The sequence below is a fragment of the Candida theae genome, assembly GCF_024610275.1.
Source record: "Candida theae strain CBS 12239 chromosome Unknown scaffold16, whole genome shotgun sequence".
Lineage (NCBI taxonomy): Eukaryota > Fungi > Ascomycota > Pichiomycetes > Serinales > Debaryomycetaceae > Lodderomyces > Lodderomyces theae.
The window spans coordinates 181,488-195,855 of NW_026261352.1; the positions used below are offsets into that span (position 1 = coordinate 181,488).

The window sequence follows — 14,368 nt, forward strand, 5'->3', positions numbered from 1 at the left end:
GGTGTTTTATTTTTTTTTTTTTTTTTTTTCTGCTTTTCTTCAAAAACGGTGAGAAAGATCAATAAACAACACAGTCAACTACAGCCTATACAATAGCTTACAAAGGGGGTCAATTCTCATCAAAAGTTTCTCTCATTGAATAACAAATTAGAATTCTACACTGGAATACCCTCACACACACATGTCTTTTTTCAACACTATCAAAGGGCTAGGTAGGAGCTCGAAAAAGAGTAAAAAGGATGAACAAACATCATTATATTCACATTCAAATCTATCTGGTAATACCCTAAGAAGGACACAATCACCGAACAAAGTACCCTCTTCACCTTCCAAACACACGTCATCACCTGTACGAGGAGCTGGTGGGGGCGCTGGTGGTCAGAATATATCGACAATAGGACGCAATCAAGTGGGCTATGTTTCCTCATCGTACCAAGGTTCCCCTTCCAAGCGGTCTAGAAATGCAAATAGCAGTGGTGGTCTACAACAACTGCAGCAACTGCGGCTGTCGTATAGCGAATCAGTTGCATCGAAAGCACTGCAACTGTCCATCTCGGAGCCACCGTTATTCATGTGCGAACCGTATGTCAAAACTGCCTTGGTTAAAGGTTCATACAAGACTATAGTCCAACTCCCAGCATTCGTCGACTTGAATGAGTGGTTAGCACTAAACATTTTTGAATTCTATAGCAACTTGGATTCCTTTTATGGGCTAGTTTCAGATTTCGTCACCCCCAACGAGTTCCCCACCATGAATGCAGGTCAAACGAATTATCTATGGGTGGACGGATCAGGCCAAGCGGTCAACTTACCCGCTAGCCAGTATATTGACTACGTCATCACGTGGATTTCAAACAAGATTAACGATCAAGAAACGTTTCCGACAAAGACTGGTGCTGTCTTTCCTCAATTTTTCATAAAGGATGTGAAGAACATATCGCGACAGATGTTTCGGATATTTGCCTTTATTTACTACAATCAATTTGATAAGATTGTTCACTTGAGCTTGGAAGCTCATTTCAATTCATTTTTTGCTCATTTCATTTCGTTTATCAAGGAGTTTAACTTGTTGGATAAAAAGGAATTGGAGCCGTTGCAACCTTTGATTGATGAATTTGAAATTCTGGGGAAAATCAATTGAGTGAAAAGGTTGGTGGGAGGGCGGTGAAGCAGAGGCAAGGAATTCTATAAACAAAACTACCTGGGATTCGTTTTCCCATCAACAGACATTGTCGTAAAAAATGTATGGAATTTTATGTATTTACAAGACCTATCTATGTAATCCACACAAGTGGTTGTATAATGCACCCTCTATAATCAATTTTTTTTTTTTTTTTTTTTTTTTTGTTTAATGAATTTTTCCGATTTCAATGCGTCATCTATGAGAAAAAGTAATGAGAATCCTTAACTTTTCGTACATCGAATTGACCTTTTGGTGGAACTTCAGGAAATTGGATTGGCGCCAAGATATCATAAGCCTTGCGTTTAATTGGTTGACAAAACTCATATGGATTGTAACCGTCAACTACACTAATGGTAGTTTCCATTCGTTTAGCAGCTTCAACTTCTTCAGGATTATTTGATTGCAACATCTCCAATCTTTTCCTTTCCATATACAACTCATCAGTTATTGTAACCGCTCTTTTGATTGATGTTGCCCATTGTTTCTTGATCGCTTTAATCTTGTGTGTCAATTCATGAGTCAATGGGATATGCAAAATTTGATACGATCTCTGGTACCGCTCAACAAATTCATCACGGAGAATTTGAACAAGGTTTTGCGTATGTAATCTAACAAATTGTTCACGCAATATCTCATTCATGGCATCGATGTTGGCAGCATGGGTCCAGAAGGAATCATGTACTGATGCAAATTGTAAACCTGATTCTCCACAATTAGTCGCTGTCATCAACATGTGTGTTGCATCTAGTGAGTGGATGAAATTTGGTGGGAATCCGGCTTGTTGTTTTCGAGAATCAATCGTTGACGTTCCTGATGGATTTGAAATGAGCACATCTTGAACCGAAGTTTTAACTGAATGATGTTTGTTTACTCGATATGGTTGCACACAAGGCAAACCCAAGGGGGTTGTCCAAATGACTGCTGAAGAATGTAACTCAACTTGATTGTTTGATGTCTCACCATAATCAAGCGACACTGACTTACTTATTCTTTTCGCGGCTTCACCTAACCAATCTTGAATCAAATGAGCATTTTCAAACAACTCTCTAATCGATTCAAACACTTGTTTGGTGAGGTACTTGGTGTATATATGCCCATCTTGATCTTCACCAAAATGTTGAGCCACTTGCTTCTTAATTTGTGCCAACGCACCAACAAAAGTAACACCGTACACATTAGTCATAACAGTTTGCTTAACAACTTTTCGCTTGATTTTATCCTTGAAAAAGATGGCAATATCGTGACCCTTTTCAGCATCAGCATTGACTCTATTTTGAACCAATTTAGAAACAAATGTATACACATCTTGAGGTCTGTCAGATGGATTCAAATTGACTTGGTTTGCACCTTCGATATCACCACCCAATGCAGCATAATGTTGAAGTCCATTACATGTACCATCTTGATGTACCGGCAAATAAGATACAAATTTCGTGGGATCAGGCAATGCATACGCCTCGGCTAATTCAAAACAAACACTCAATGCTTGCCATGGTTTTTCGGCTTTGGTCCACCACTTGTGGTTCAAGGGATCCTTAGCTGACTTTATGGCCTCCTCTATGTGATCAGTAGCAAATTGGATTCGCTCCAGAATGGGTGCTTTATCAACACCATAAACATTGGCCAATTGGACTTTTAACCATTCCAATCCGCGTTCTCCCAACTCTTTACCTTCCCAGAATAAGAACAATGATCTAGTCAAGTCTCCACCCAAATGATTCAAATGAGGCGATATTGGATATGCTCTACCTCTAAAGTCGAGATTATGTGGGAAATACAATTTTTCTCCAATGAACCCACGTGCGATTTCAAGCTTATAGTTGTAATCGCACCGTTGAGACCTCAGGGAAGAAAACTCGCGGACTGCTTTGATGGTGGCTTTTGCATGATCAAACCTTTCAGAAGGATCAGCATCGGGGCTCAATTTAGGCGGGAATTTCGCTGACTCTAGAACTGGCGGGATTGTGAGAAACTCATCACCTTTGTTCCAATAATGGGATATCACATCAAACACCTTTTTGTTGATGGTCCAGGCAGTGGTTCCCAATACGTTCAACCCATCAAATACTTCTTGCAAGTTACCTCTCTTTGCGGCTGCTTTAACGTAAGCTTCAGTTTCCGGAGCATCTTTCATCCGGACCAAGGGGCTCTTTGAATACAATCCAGTTCCTCCGTAAAATGACTCCCATGGTCTTGGTTTCACCAACATGGGCAACGATTGTGGTTGAATGGTTTCGATAAACGATGTGCCTGACAAGTGCTTGAAAATTTCATTGTGTACCTTGATAACTCCAAATCTTTGACCTCCTAGAAATTGCATACCATGGTAGAATGCTGGGTGGTAATCTTCAATTGGTCCATTTGATGTTTGTTTTCTAACTTTGACTTTAGCTATAGCCATTAAAAATGAAATCAAAACTCCACCAACTCTCGTTCTCGTAGCACGATCCCATTCTGGATCCTCTTCTTCCAAAGAGTCGATTGATTTGCGAACAATATTCTTCATTTGGGATGATCCAGCCACTTTTCGACTAACAGACATCTTGTATTCCTGATTTGCCAAATTGCTTGACCGAAATTCCTGTTCAATAGCCCTTCCCACTGATTCAACCGCTTTAGCTGCTCTCATTCCTCCATATGTACCACCACTGGCATTCAATTTCAAAAGTTCCAAAATTGTTATAACGGCTGCTTTATCAGCCCCAACTTTGATCAAAAATGGGGCATAAAATGCTCGCTCTTTGGCTGTTGTAATATCATCTTTGGACTCTACTTTCTCATCGTTCAACAAAGCTTTACACAATTCGTGTTCTTTTTCAATCAATGGTATTAGCTTTTGGTACCAGTCGTAACATTGTGCATTCATGCTTTTGTTCAAGTTGAGATCCCCTCTTTTTTGTGCTTCTTCAAAGTCGTGCTTCCATTTCTCTTTTGCTCCTTCTATGCCTCGAATTTCAATTTGTCTTTGTCTCTCCATATTGAACGCTTCAAGAGCTTCATCGTATGTTGTCCTCTGTTCATCTGTTTGCAATCGTTTATAAATGTCATGATAGTTGAGTTTCCCATCTTTTATTTCCTTTCTTGTTTCTTCGCCCAAATCTGCTACAATCTCTTCGATCTCGCTTGTGAAATGAACAGCTAGCTCGGGGTTTGGTTTGAGACCTAGTAAGGAATGTCTGACAACCTTCAACCCAAACGAGTCCACTGGTAACAATTCATCCAAGTTTTCCTTGTCCAATGCATTAATTTCGATGTTTTGCTGTAGCTTGATCGTATCTTCTACCACTTCACCATCTTGTTGGTTCAACTTGTAATTCTTGTATACTTCCATCAACTCCCCAGGGATACAAGATATATCTATATCCTTGGAGTCAAAAATTTGAAACATATTGTCAGCTCCAATTACGTCTGTATTGCGTAAAATCTTTTTAATCAGTCGCCTATCCTTCAAATTAGCAAAATAAGCGTTCAAGTCACCACCATTTTGGACAACACTCTTCAAAACAATGGCTTCAGTACGTTCATCAGGTTTGAACTTGCAAAACTCCTCCATTTGTTTGATAACTTTCTTGACAGCCTCTGGTTTCATAGAAGGGTCTCGCGTTATTGCTTCTAAGGACCTATTACCAAACTGAGTGAGCTCTTCTTGATTCACCAATTTTGACAACGATTTCAAGATTTGAAATGTACGCTCAAAGAAACTTTCGGCCGAAAATGACTCTAACATGTTTCTCAAGTAATTGATTTCCCTTTCATATGGTTTCCTCGTGACATCATCAGTTTTGGAAGTATAATGTTTATTTTCTCTGTCTGATTCTTCAATTTCGTATGCGTCGGGTAGTAGGTCCAAATATGATGAACTTGTGATCTTGTTGGCGCTGTTGACAACTAAGTTGTCTCTGGTGTTGTTTATCTCCTTCAAAGGTTGAAGAAATCGACTTGCAAAAAGTGACGGGGTTGGTATTGTACTTGATCCAGGGTTAGTTGCTATGGATGTATGTTCTCGGATAGCGCTCTTTGCTTTGAGTTGTAGCCTTGCCCTGGCACACTTTTGTAGTAATGATCTATTGAGCCCCAACATGTGATTAAAGTAAGTTGACTATGTACAAGGATTAAAATGGAAAATGAATTTAAAAAAAAAAAAAGGTTACTCTATGCAAAGAAGAAATGCAAATGTGAAATGAAGCTGTGTTTTTGGGTATGTAGTTCGTAGTTGTTGACCAATGTGTATATCTGCTAAGAGCTGGTTTTTGAAATTTTTTAATTTTTTTTTTTATTTTTTTTTTGCTTTTTCTCTCTCTGTAATAATCCCATCTCATCTAGTTAGAGAAATTTATGTATTCGAGTAATGCTCTCACACGAGATTACAATGTAGAGAGTAGTAGCATAAAACTTCATCTTACTATGTGTGTATATTGAAAATTAATAACCTAGTCTTAACAAAAAGATACAAAAGAACTGAAGTGGTGTTAACAGTGCTGCTTTCCCTCCTCACAACCCCATTTCCGCTTGTAATGCTTTCAAAGCAGCTTCGTCTTCGTCATCTTGTGAGACCGGTTGTGCCTTATTAACGGCAGGGAATGATGGCAATTGCTCTTCTTTGTGCACTGCTGCCGGTTGTTGTTGCTGTTGTTGCTTCTGTGGCTTCACTTTCTCCTTCTCTGCTTCCCTATTTTCATTCTCTAACTCAGCCAATTCTTGATCTAGTTCATCTTCGTCAACGTATTCGTTTCCTACTGGTCTTGATATAGCCTCAGATATCTCGTCTGCTAATTCAACTTGTTCTCTTATTTCGTCCATAGTATCTTCAACCTTGTCTACGTCATATTCACCATGTATTTGTTTCATTGCCTTAGCACCTTGCTTCATTGCTTTCATTGTTTCCAAGTTCAAGTTGGCACCTTCAATAGATACTAGTTGAGTTTCTAACGTTTCTATTTGATTTTCAACTTTAAGCAAATTCGTTTCATACCCCTTTTTACGCTTCAACGCATTCTTGGCTAGTGTTGTTTGTTTTGAAGATACATATTTCCTTGCAAGTTGATCTTGGTCGTCCATTTGTTGCTGCAAATGGTTCTTCTTTTTGTTCAATGTTGAAATATGTTCACGTAATTCAACTATGGCCTTCTTTGGCAACTCCTTCTTTTGCTGAGAGTTTCCTCCAAAAAAGTATCCCCACATTGTTTTTGGTGCTAGTACAGAGTATGCGTTTGTGATGTTTGTAGTTGAAACTTAGATATGAAAAGGTGTGGTTAAGACTATTGTTGCGCTATCTCCGTATACTGTGGATGGCGCAATCAAACGTTAATATGTCTATCTTTCAAAAAAAAAAAAAAAAATAACCTGGCTTGAAGAATTGTTCCCGCCTTTTGTTTAAGCTTAGTGATGAGTGACACTGTTCTAACTGTGAATAAATGACAAGCGTTACTGATTGATGATGTTCAATTAGGTGTATATTGGGGTTTATCTTTTGAGAGTTCAGGACCTGTATGAGTGTGACACTACAGAAAAAAAAAAAAAAAAAAAGAAGCAGTAGATGTAACAAATTACACGACCTTTTCTAAAACTGATCACTCTCAGATACACCTATATATCCTCCTATGTGAACAACTGTATCTTGTCTTCATTTTCTCCCCCTGTTAACTCACCAACACCCACAAGAAGAAGAATATTATCAACACTCCAAAGATTTTCAAAAATAGCCATCTATTGCTCGTAATGTGTGCATAGTACTTCAACAATTCACGTTGAGCTCCACTAATATTCAAGTTTATATCTTCAACATTTGCATCAATCCTTTGAATCTGTTCTCCTTGTTCACTCACCATAGTAGCCAATTGCTGGAACAAGTTACCCACCTCATTGATTGTACTTTCTATACTTTCAACTGCTCTATTTCTCAGTTGTAAATATTGTTGACCAGAATTTTGTTCCTCCATCAACAACATCTGTTGCTGTTGTTGGTCGGGTAGTGAGAGATATTGGCCATTGTCGTAAGGTGACACAATTTCGGGGTCAGCATCCGAGAACTTGTTGTAGCTGTTGTAGCTGTTGTAGCTGTTGTTGTTGTTGTTGTTTGATTGGGCCGTGTTGCTGCCCAACAAAAACGGATTCTCATTCAAGTTACTTAATGAATCATTGGCAGATTCGTTTCTTTCCACATTCAACGGTGACGCGCTATTCAATCTTCGACTATTCGACACCGACGATAAGAAATTTTCTTGTCTATTCTTGTTCATTATTTCGTTCTTTTGTCTAATTTCCAACACATTCTTGAACTCACCTGAAACATTCTTCATTTTAGAATTCAACAAAGTAAGAACATTTTTACTAAATTGACTGGTTTGAGAATCTATGGTTATTGAAGACTCGCCCTTCATGTATTTTTGAAGGTTCTGAATACTAGTTTCTATCTTGAATATATCTTGCTTGATAACATAAGTCAACTCTCCAATCTCTATTGGTTTATCATCAAACATGGGTTTCCTCTTGGCCAATAATGCTAATTTACTTAAAAGTTCGGTAACGTGTGATATATCTTTGGCTATTACACTTGCTTGTTGACTGAAATGCGATTTTTTGTGTGGTTGGTCTTGAGCTTGGGGCTTTATCCTAGCGTTGCTTTGATGTTGCTGTTTTCTGTTGATCTTTTCATAGGTATTGACACATTGATGGAACTCTACAGTCCTATTCTGGATGGATGCAGACATATTCTCTTGGAGCACTCTGTGGTGTGAATATTTCCAGTGTAAAGACTTGGTTACGTCCGTTAGCCTTTTCAAGATTGTGAACAACTAATCAGTTTCACAACAAAAAAAAAAAAAAAAAAAAAAAAAAAAAAAAAAAAAAAAAAAAAAAAAAAANAAGATTGTGAACAACTAATCAGTTTCACAACAAAAAAAAAAAAAAAAAAAAGGTGAAAAGGTTGTATATTGCGCTACTACTAAAAATCACGTGTGATTATCAAGAGAAAACATCGCAAGAAAGGAGGTTTTGCAACCAAAAGGGGGGAAAAAAAAAAGGGAATTACCTGACATCTGACTTGATAGTTCTACAATTGATCTCTGAGTATAATTCACTTTAACAAAACAAGGGGTTCGAGTCAATTACTATCGTGTAAGCTTAATCTCTCAAGTAGTGCTTGTTACTTTCGAAGAAAACCCAAGGTAAGAGATGTATTGCGGGCCAGTCATCTCTCACAAATAGTAACTTTTTTGCAGTATGAAGAGTTGAGCTACACTTATGAGATGATGTTTCCTTAGGAGAATATGGAAACCTATCTTCAAAAAAAGATAGACACGAAACCTTATGTCCTGTTTGAAAAGCTCCCCTTCTCATCTTAACATAGCTTCTCGGATACCTTGTCGGTGCTTGCTTATTAAGCTGCAAGTTTATAATGACTCAAGCAAGAGCAAAAATGTACTTCTAGCATCATCATTATCTCCTAGACACCTTTCAGTGAATCTACGGAAAACTTAATCCTCGTCAAGTTCGGATGTCACAAAACTCAAAAATTTGGTTTGGCTTGGCTTGGCTGGGCAAAGACAGGTATTTTTCACTTGACCGTACACGGTGTGATTGATCTAAAAATAAGCAGGTACCTCTGTGTTTAAGCTTTTTCGGGCATGCACTTACTACAAAATGGTTGTACTTAGTTCGACCATGTGTCGTAGTGATAATCCTTTCTCAAGCCAATTTTTCTCATTTTTTTTTCATTTTTTTCGAAAATACAAGAACAACTGTCGGGCATCGATTTCCAAGTCTACACGTTATTGGGCTAATACTAGACAAGAATAGACACTGCAATGGAAACACACACACACACACACCCCCTCCCAAGAAACTGTGGAGAGGAAAGTATAAGAATATATTAGTTTTCTGGCTGGTAAAATGAAGTTAATCTAGTGAGTGTTGCAAAGGATACGCCACGTGCTCCGTCAATTAAAGTACAAAATTGCAAAAACAGCAAAATGTAAACAAACGAATCAACGATATGAGACAATAGAAATTTCAATTATGCCATAGTTAATTTCGTTAGCACCACATCGTGGGAGATAGGATTGTTTCGGGTATAGCTCATAACAAATGGAATGTGAATTAGACAATGAAATTTTTAGACTTATTGTGTCTAGTCGTATCTCCCTCGGGGGCAAATGCTTAAATACAATAGTTGTCCCCTCAGCCTACGTTTTTGAAAAAATTTCCATGTCCTTCTTGAAAAAATTCAACTAAAAAAGGAATACCCACCAACGAAGTATACAGTAATGAATTGGTTCCAGTTGAGTTATTTAAGTGCCGTATTGGTGTTTTTGCTACCCGATTTTGTTTTGGCGCACGTTGTTCCTGGTTTGGATTCCTTGGATGTTCAAGTGTCGATTGCCAAGAGAGCTTCTAATTTGATCGATCCTGTTTATAATGATTTGAGTGCTCCAGAAATTGATTTTATCAATTCACATTTGAAAAACTTGACCAATGCTACTGGTTCTGCTTGTACCAAGTGTAAAAATAGAATCAAATATGGTAAAACTTTGATTGAAGACTATCCAGACAAGACTCATTTGGTTAGTTTGCTACTTTTCAAGCACTGTTTGATTCAAAATAATGGAACCGAAAGTAAATGTGATAATACTGATTTCTTCGTTACTACTGACTCCAAGAATTTTGAAAAGTTTAACCAAGATTATGATTCCGGTGTTGCTTCTGGTGTCTCCGTCAACTTTTTTGACAACGACTTTATTCAGTTATTGAAGAATGTCAATGTTTCAAGTGACTTGGACTTGGAGTATTATTGTTATTACAAGGGCAATAGTGCTTGTGATTTGCCAGAGACTAAAGACGTTGATGAGTTTTATGGAATTCAAAGCTGGTGGCCAGAAAAGCAACCACATCACTACTTTGAACCAGAGTACAAGAACAATACTGAGAAGTTCAACGTGTTGCACATTACCGATTTCCATATCCAATTGAGATACACATTGGGAGCTGAGGCCAACTGTACATCGACCCCTTGTGCGTTGCCTGAATCTTACAACAAAGAGTTGCCGGGTCCCAGTTATAACTTCACCGACTACTACAAAACTTTTAACCCAAATGTTTCAATCGACAGATTATCGTTTTACCCTGATGCTCATTACGATGAAAACAGCACCTACATCAAAGGTGAGTATTATGATTTCCCCAAGTACAGAGGATGGAACTTCAAAAATGCTCCTGCATCAACATTTGGTGGTTATCTTTCTGACTCTCCAGAAGTGTTGATGAACAGTTCCTTGATTGAAGTCGCCAAAGCTCATAAGGAAAAGAACTTTGAATTTGTTGTTTTCACTGGTGATATGGTTGATCATGACGTTATTCATTGTTCTCCTGCCGTCACCAAGGAAGCTGAGGTCAGGTCCTTCAGCTTGTTCAAGCATTACTTGAACGATATTCCAGTTTTGCCATCTTTAGGTAATCACGATACATTCCCATATGGGCAAATTTCACCATTGCAATATGATTTTAACAATTCCTACCACTGGAATGAGGAGTTGATGGCTGACTTGTGGATCAACAACGGGTGGTTTGATGAAGAGGATCGTAATGAGCTCAAGAGCCATTATGCTGGGTTTTCCTATGTTACTGATCGTGGATTGAAGGTGATCGGGTTGAATTCAAATTGCTACTACCAAAAGAACTTGTGGTCCTACATTGATATCTCAACCAACCCAGACTTGTTTGGTCAATGGGAGTTCTTGGTCAATGAGTTGTTGGAAAGTGAATCAAAGGGACAAAGAGTGTGGATCATGGCTCATATCCCAACCGCTGACGCTGATGCATTGCCATTGCAATCACGTATATTTGGAAAGATTGTTGAAAGATTTTCTCCATACACGATCGCCAATATTTTCTGGGGGCACACTCATCAAGATCAATTCCATATTCTTTATTCGTCAAATTCATCACAAACTGCTGATGATATTGTTAATATGGCATGGGTTGCTCAATCAGTTACTCCATTGCCTAATTACAATCCATCTTGGAAATATTATGAAGTCGAAAATGAGAGTTTCAATATCATCAATTCCTACAACTACTACACTCATTTGAATGACACATTTACCAATGGGGGTGATGAGCCGGAATGGATTTTTGAATATTCCGTCAGAGACTTGTACGATTCAAACCACACCTGGCCAGAAGAAGCCCCATTGAATGGTACATTCTGGCACAACCATGTCTTGACCAAATTGAAAGATCAGTCAAATGTTGAATTCAACCAATTGTTTGCGGATATCATGTTCAGATATGGACCTGGTGCTCCAAAGTGTAAGACTAATGGAACACAAATTTCTGACAAGTGCCATGACGAAAATTATTGTGTCATGGGTAATTTTTACAGCGATGATTACATAAAGTGCTTAAAAGGTAAAGCAAATTAGACAGAGCGTCTTTGGTGTTTGAATAGAGGGAGATGTTTTGTTGCAAGATTTTGCGTGTTTTTGGGTGTTTCGGGAGGTAGTGGGTATAGTGTTGTGATTAGATGTTTTGTTTGTGTTTCGTTGTTTTATCTTATTCGCAGTCGTTTCCTTTCTTGTATTCGGTATTTTAGATTTTCAAAAGTAGCATAGGTAGTGTTAGTACGTGTCTTTTATTAAGAACAGTTTCATTTGTTTCATTAGGGCCATTAATTGTAGTTGGTAGTGTGTTCAAATTGCTTATGGAAGTTACGCGTTTTCAAGTGAGTATATGCTTGCATTGGAAATCATTAACGCCCAGTTGTTGCGCATGAGCAACCACGAGAGAGAGAGAACATTGATGTTGTAAAAAGAAGTGGGAAAATGGTATATAGGTTGGTTTAGGTTGGTTTTTTTTGGTGACTTTTCATGTATTGAGATGTCGTCTCTTTTTGCAATATTTGGTATAAGGTTAGTATCAATATAACCCAATTAGGAAATAGTGTAAACATTGGCACAAAATTTGTTCACGTGATAAACTCAAATGTAATGAACACTAAAAGATACTACATTGGCTACTCTGATGTTCTTTGATTCACGAAATAATGTGACAAGTAAAATAACTGATTATAGACATGTCAATGGTTGTTTTCATTGAAGACGGTGCGGTACATGTTTTCTACGTGTCTTATATATATATATATGTATATCGTATCTATTGGATGTACCTGTATATAGTGTGTTGTAATTTATTCTCCCTCTCTCTCTCTCTGTCTCTCTCTCTCTGTCTCAAAATGTAAACAAACACCAAACACCAAAACAAAAAAAAAAATTTTGATCCTTAACTTTTTCCCACCAGATTCACACTCACACAGACGCAGACACAGAGTATAAAGATTCAGGAGTTTCAAATACACTACTACTTCAAATACCCCATAACCAATACATCTCACACTAGAAGAAACAAGTAACCATCCATGAGAGAAATTGTATGTTACTTCTTATACTGAACCCAAACTATCAAAAGAGGAGAAGAGAGGAATTTTCATTTCATTCGAAACGTGTTTCAAGATAACAAAATAAAGAGCAATTTCAGAGGAAGCTGCCAACAAGCATCAAATGTCGTCAACATCTACAACAGACAAACTCTATACTACCTACTATGCGTCATGCCACTAGCAGATAGAGGTTTAGTTGATACGCGTACACGAGTGGAGAGGATTATGATCCTCTACTTTTCACAAACTTTGCAATACTAACTCCTAATCTCTTCTAGATTCATTTATCTACTGGTCAATGTGGTAACCAAATTGTATGTATACTCCATTACTTACAGCAGCCGTCACGTTTGTTGCTTCTATCATCTACGAGTACACGATACTAACTACTTCTACTAGGGTGCTGCTTTCTGGGAAACAATCTGTGGTGAACACGGATTAGACAACAACGGAAACTATGTTGGTCATGATGACTTGCAAAAATCTAAATTGGACGTTTATTTCAATGAAGCAAGTTCTGGAAAATACGTTCCTCGTGCTGTTTTGGTTGATTTGGAACCAGGTACCATCGATAATGTTAAAGCATCAAAGGTAGGTAATTTGTTCAGGCCCGATAACTACATTTTTGGTCAAAGTTCAGCTGGTAATGTCTGGGCCAAGGGCCATTATACAGAAGGTGCTGAATTAGTTGACTCAGTGTTGGATGTTGTTAGAAGAGAGGCTGAAGGTTGTGATTCTTTGCAAGGTTTCCAAATTACTCACTCATTGGGTGGTGGTACTGGTTCAGGTATGGGTACCTTGTTGATTTCCAAGATTAGAGAAGAGTTTCCTGATAGAATGATGGCTACTTTCTCTGTTGTTCCGTCTCCTAAAGTTTCCGATACTGTTATTGAGCCATACAATGCAACTTTATCTGTCCATCAATTGGTTGAAAATTCGGATGAAACGTTTTGCATTGATAATGAAGCATTGTACAACATTTGCCAACAAACTTTGAAATTGCCACAACCATCATATGTTGAATTGAACAACTTGGTTTCCTCGGTTATGTCCGGTGTCACTACTTCCTTGCGTTATCCAGGTCAATTAAACTCTGACTTGAGAAAATTGGCTGTTAACTTGGTTCCTTTCCCTAGATTACATTTCTTTATGGTTGGATATGCTCCATTGACCTCAATTGGTTCTAAATCATTTAGATCTGTGTCTGTTCCTGAATTAACTCAACAAATGTTTGACGCAAAGAATATGATGGCTGCTTCTGATCCACGTAATGGTCGCTACTTGACTGTTGCTGCGTTTTTCAGAGGTAAAGTTTCAGTTAAAGAAGTTGACGATGAAATGCACAAGATTCAAACCAGAAACTCATCATACTTTGTCGAATGGATTCCAAATAATGTGCAAACTGCAGTATGCTCTGTTCCTCCCAAAGATTTGGATATGGCTGCCACATTTATCGGTAACTCCACCTCCATCCAAGAATTGTTCAAGAGAGTTGGTGATCAATTCAGTGCTATGTTTAGGAGAAAGGCTTTCTTACATTGGTACACTTCTGAAGGTATGGATGAAATGGAATTCACTGAAGCCGAATCAAACATGAATGATTTGGTTAGCGAGTACCAACAATACCAAGAAGCTGGTGTGGATGAAGAGGATTTGGACTATGCAGATGAAGTTCCATTGGAAGAAGCAGTAATGGAGTAAATGGAAAAGAATGGGAGCTACACTTCTTTTAATTACTGATCCCCTTTTGCTAT

The 14,368-nt window shown here is 38.1% G+C and overlaps 6 protein-coding genes across 6 annotated transcripts; 3 read left to right on the top strand and 3 right to left on the bottom strand. All coding sequences in view use genetic code 12, as the record gives it.

Annotated features, from left to right (window-relative positions):
* Window positions 1-181: 181 nt before the first annotated feature.
* On the top strand, window positions 182-1,141 carry MOB2 (Mob2p; the record flags this gene model as incomplete). The annotated part of the gene is made up of 1 exon (XM_051755031.1): window positions 182-1,141. One exon carries the CDS (start codon window positions 182-184, stop codon window positions 1,139-1,141), a length of 960 nt encoding a protein of 319 aa, XP_051611012.1.
* Window positions 1,142-1,379: 238 nt separating this feature from the next.
* RPO41 (DNA-directed RNA polymerase) lies at window positions 1,380-5,264 on the bottom strand (the record flags this gene model as incomplete). The annotated part of the gene is made up of 1 exon (XM_051755032.1): window positions 1,380-5,264. One exon carries the CDS (start codon window positions 5,262-5,264, stop codon window positions 1,380-1,382), a length of 3,885 nt encoding a protein of 1,294 aa, XP_051611013.1.
* A 410-nt stretch (window positions 5,265-5,674) lies between these two features.
* Window positions 5,675-6,364, bottom strand: SNF7 (ESCRT-III subunit protein; the record flags this gene model as incomplete). The annotated part of the gene is made up of 1 exon (XM_051755033.1): window positions 5,675-6,364. The coding sequence occupies one exon, from the start codon at window positions 6,362-6,364 to the stop codon at window positions 5,675-5,677; it is 690 nt and encodes a 229-aa protein (XP_051611014.1).
* Window positions 6,365-6,822: 458 nt separating this feature from the next.
* KGF57_000554 (t-SNARE syntaxin) lies at window positions 6,823-7,893 on the bottom strand (the record flags this gene model as incomplete). Its single annotated transcript, XM_051755034.1, has 1 exon — window positions 6,823-7,893. The coding sequence occupies one exon, from the start codon at window positions 7,891-7,893 to the stop codon at window positions 6,823-6,825; it is 1,071 nt and encodes a 356-aa protein (XP_051611015.1).
* Window positions 7,894-9,447: 1,554 nt separating this feature from the next.
* Window positions 9,448-11,601, top strand: ASM3 (Asm3p; the record flags this gene model as incomplete). The annotated part of the gene is made up of 1 exon (XM_051755035.1): window positions 9,448-11,601. The coding sequence occupies one exon, from the start codon at window positions 9,448-9,450 to the stop codon at window positions 11,599-11,601; it is 2,154 nt and encodes a 717-aa protein (XP_051611016.1).
* Window positions 11,602-12,785: 1,184 nt separating this feature from the next.
* TUB2 (beta-tubulin) lies at window positions 12,786-14,315 on the top strand (the record flags this gene model as incomplete). The annotated part of the gene is made up of 3 exons (XM_051755036.1): window positions 12,786-12,827; window positions 12,893-12,928; window positions 13,014-14,315. The coding sequence occupies 3 exons, from the start codon at window positions 12,786-12,788 to the stop codon at window positions 14,313-14,315; spliced, it is 1,380 nt and encodes a 459-aa protein (XP_051611017.1).
* Between the last annotated feature and the right edge of the window lie 53 nt (window positions 14,316-14,368).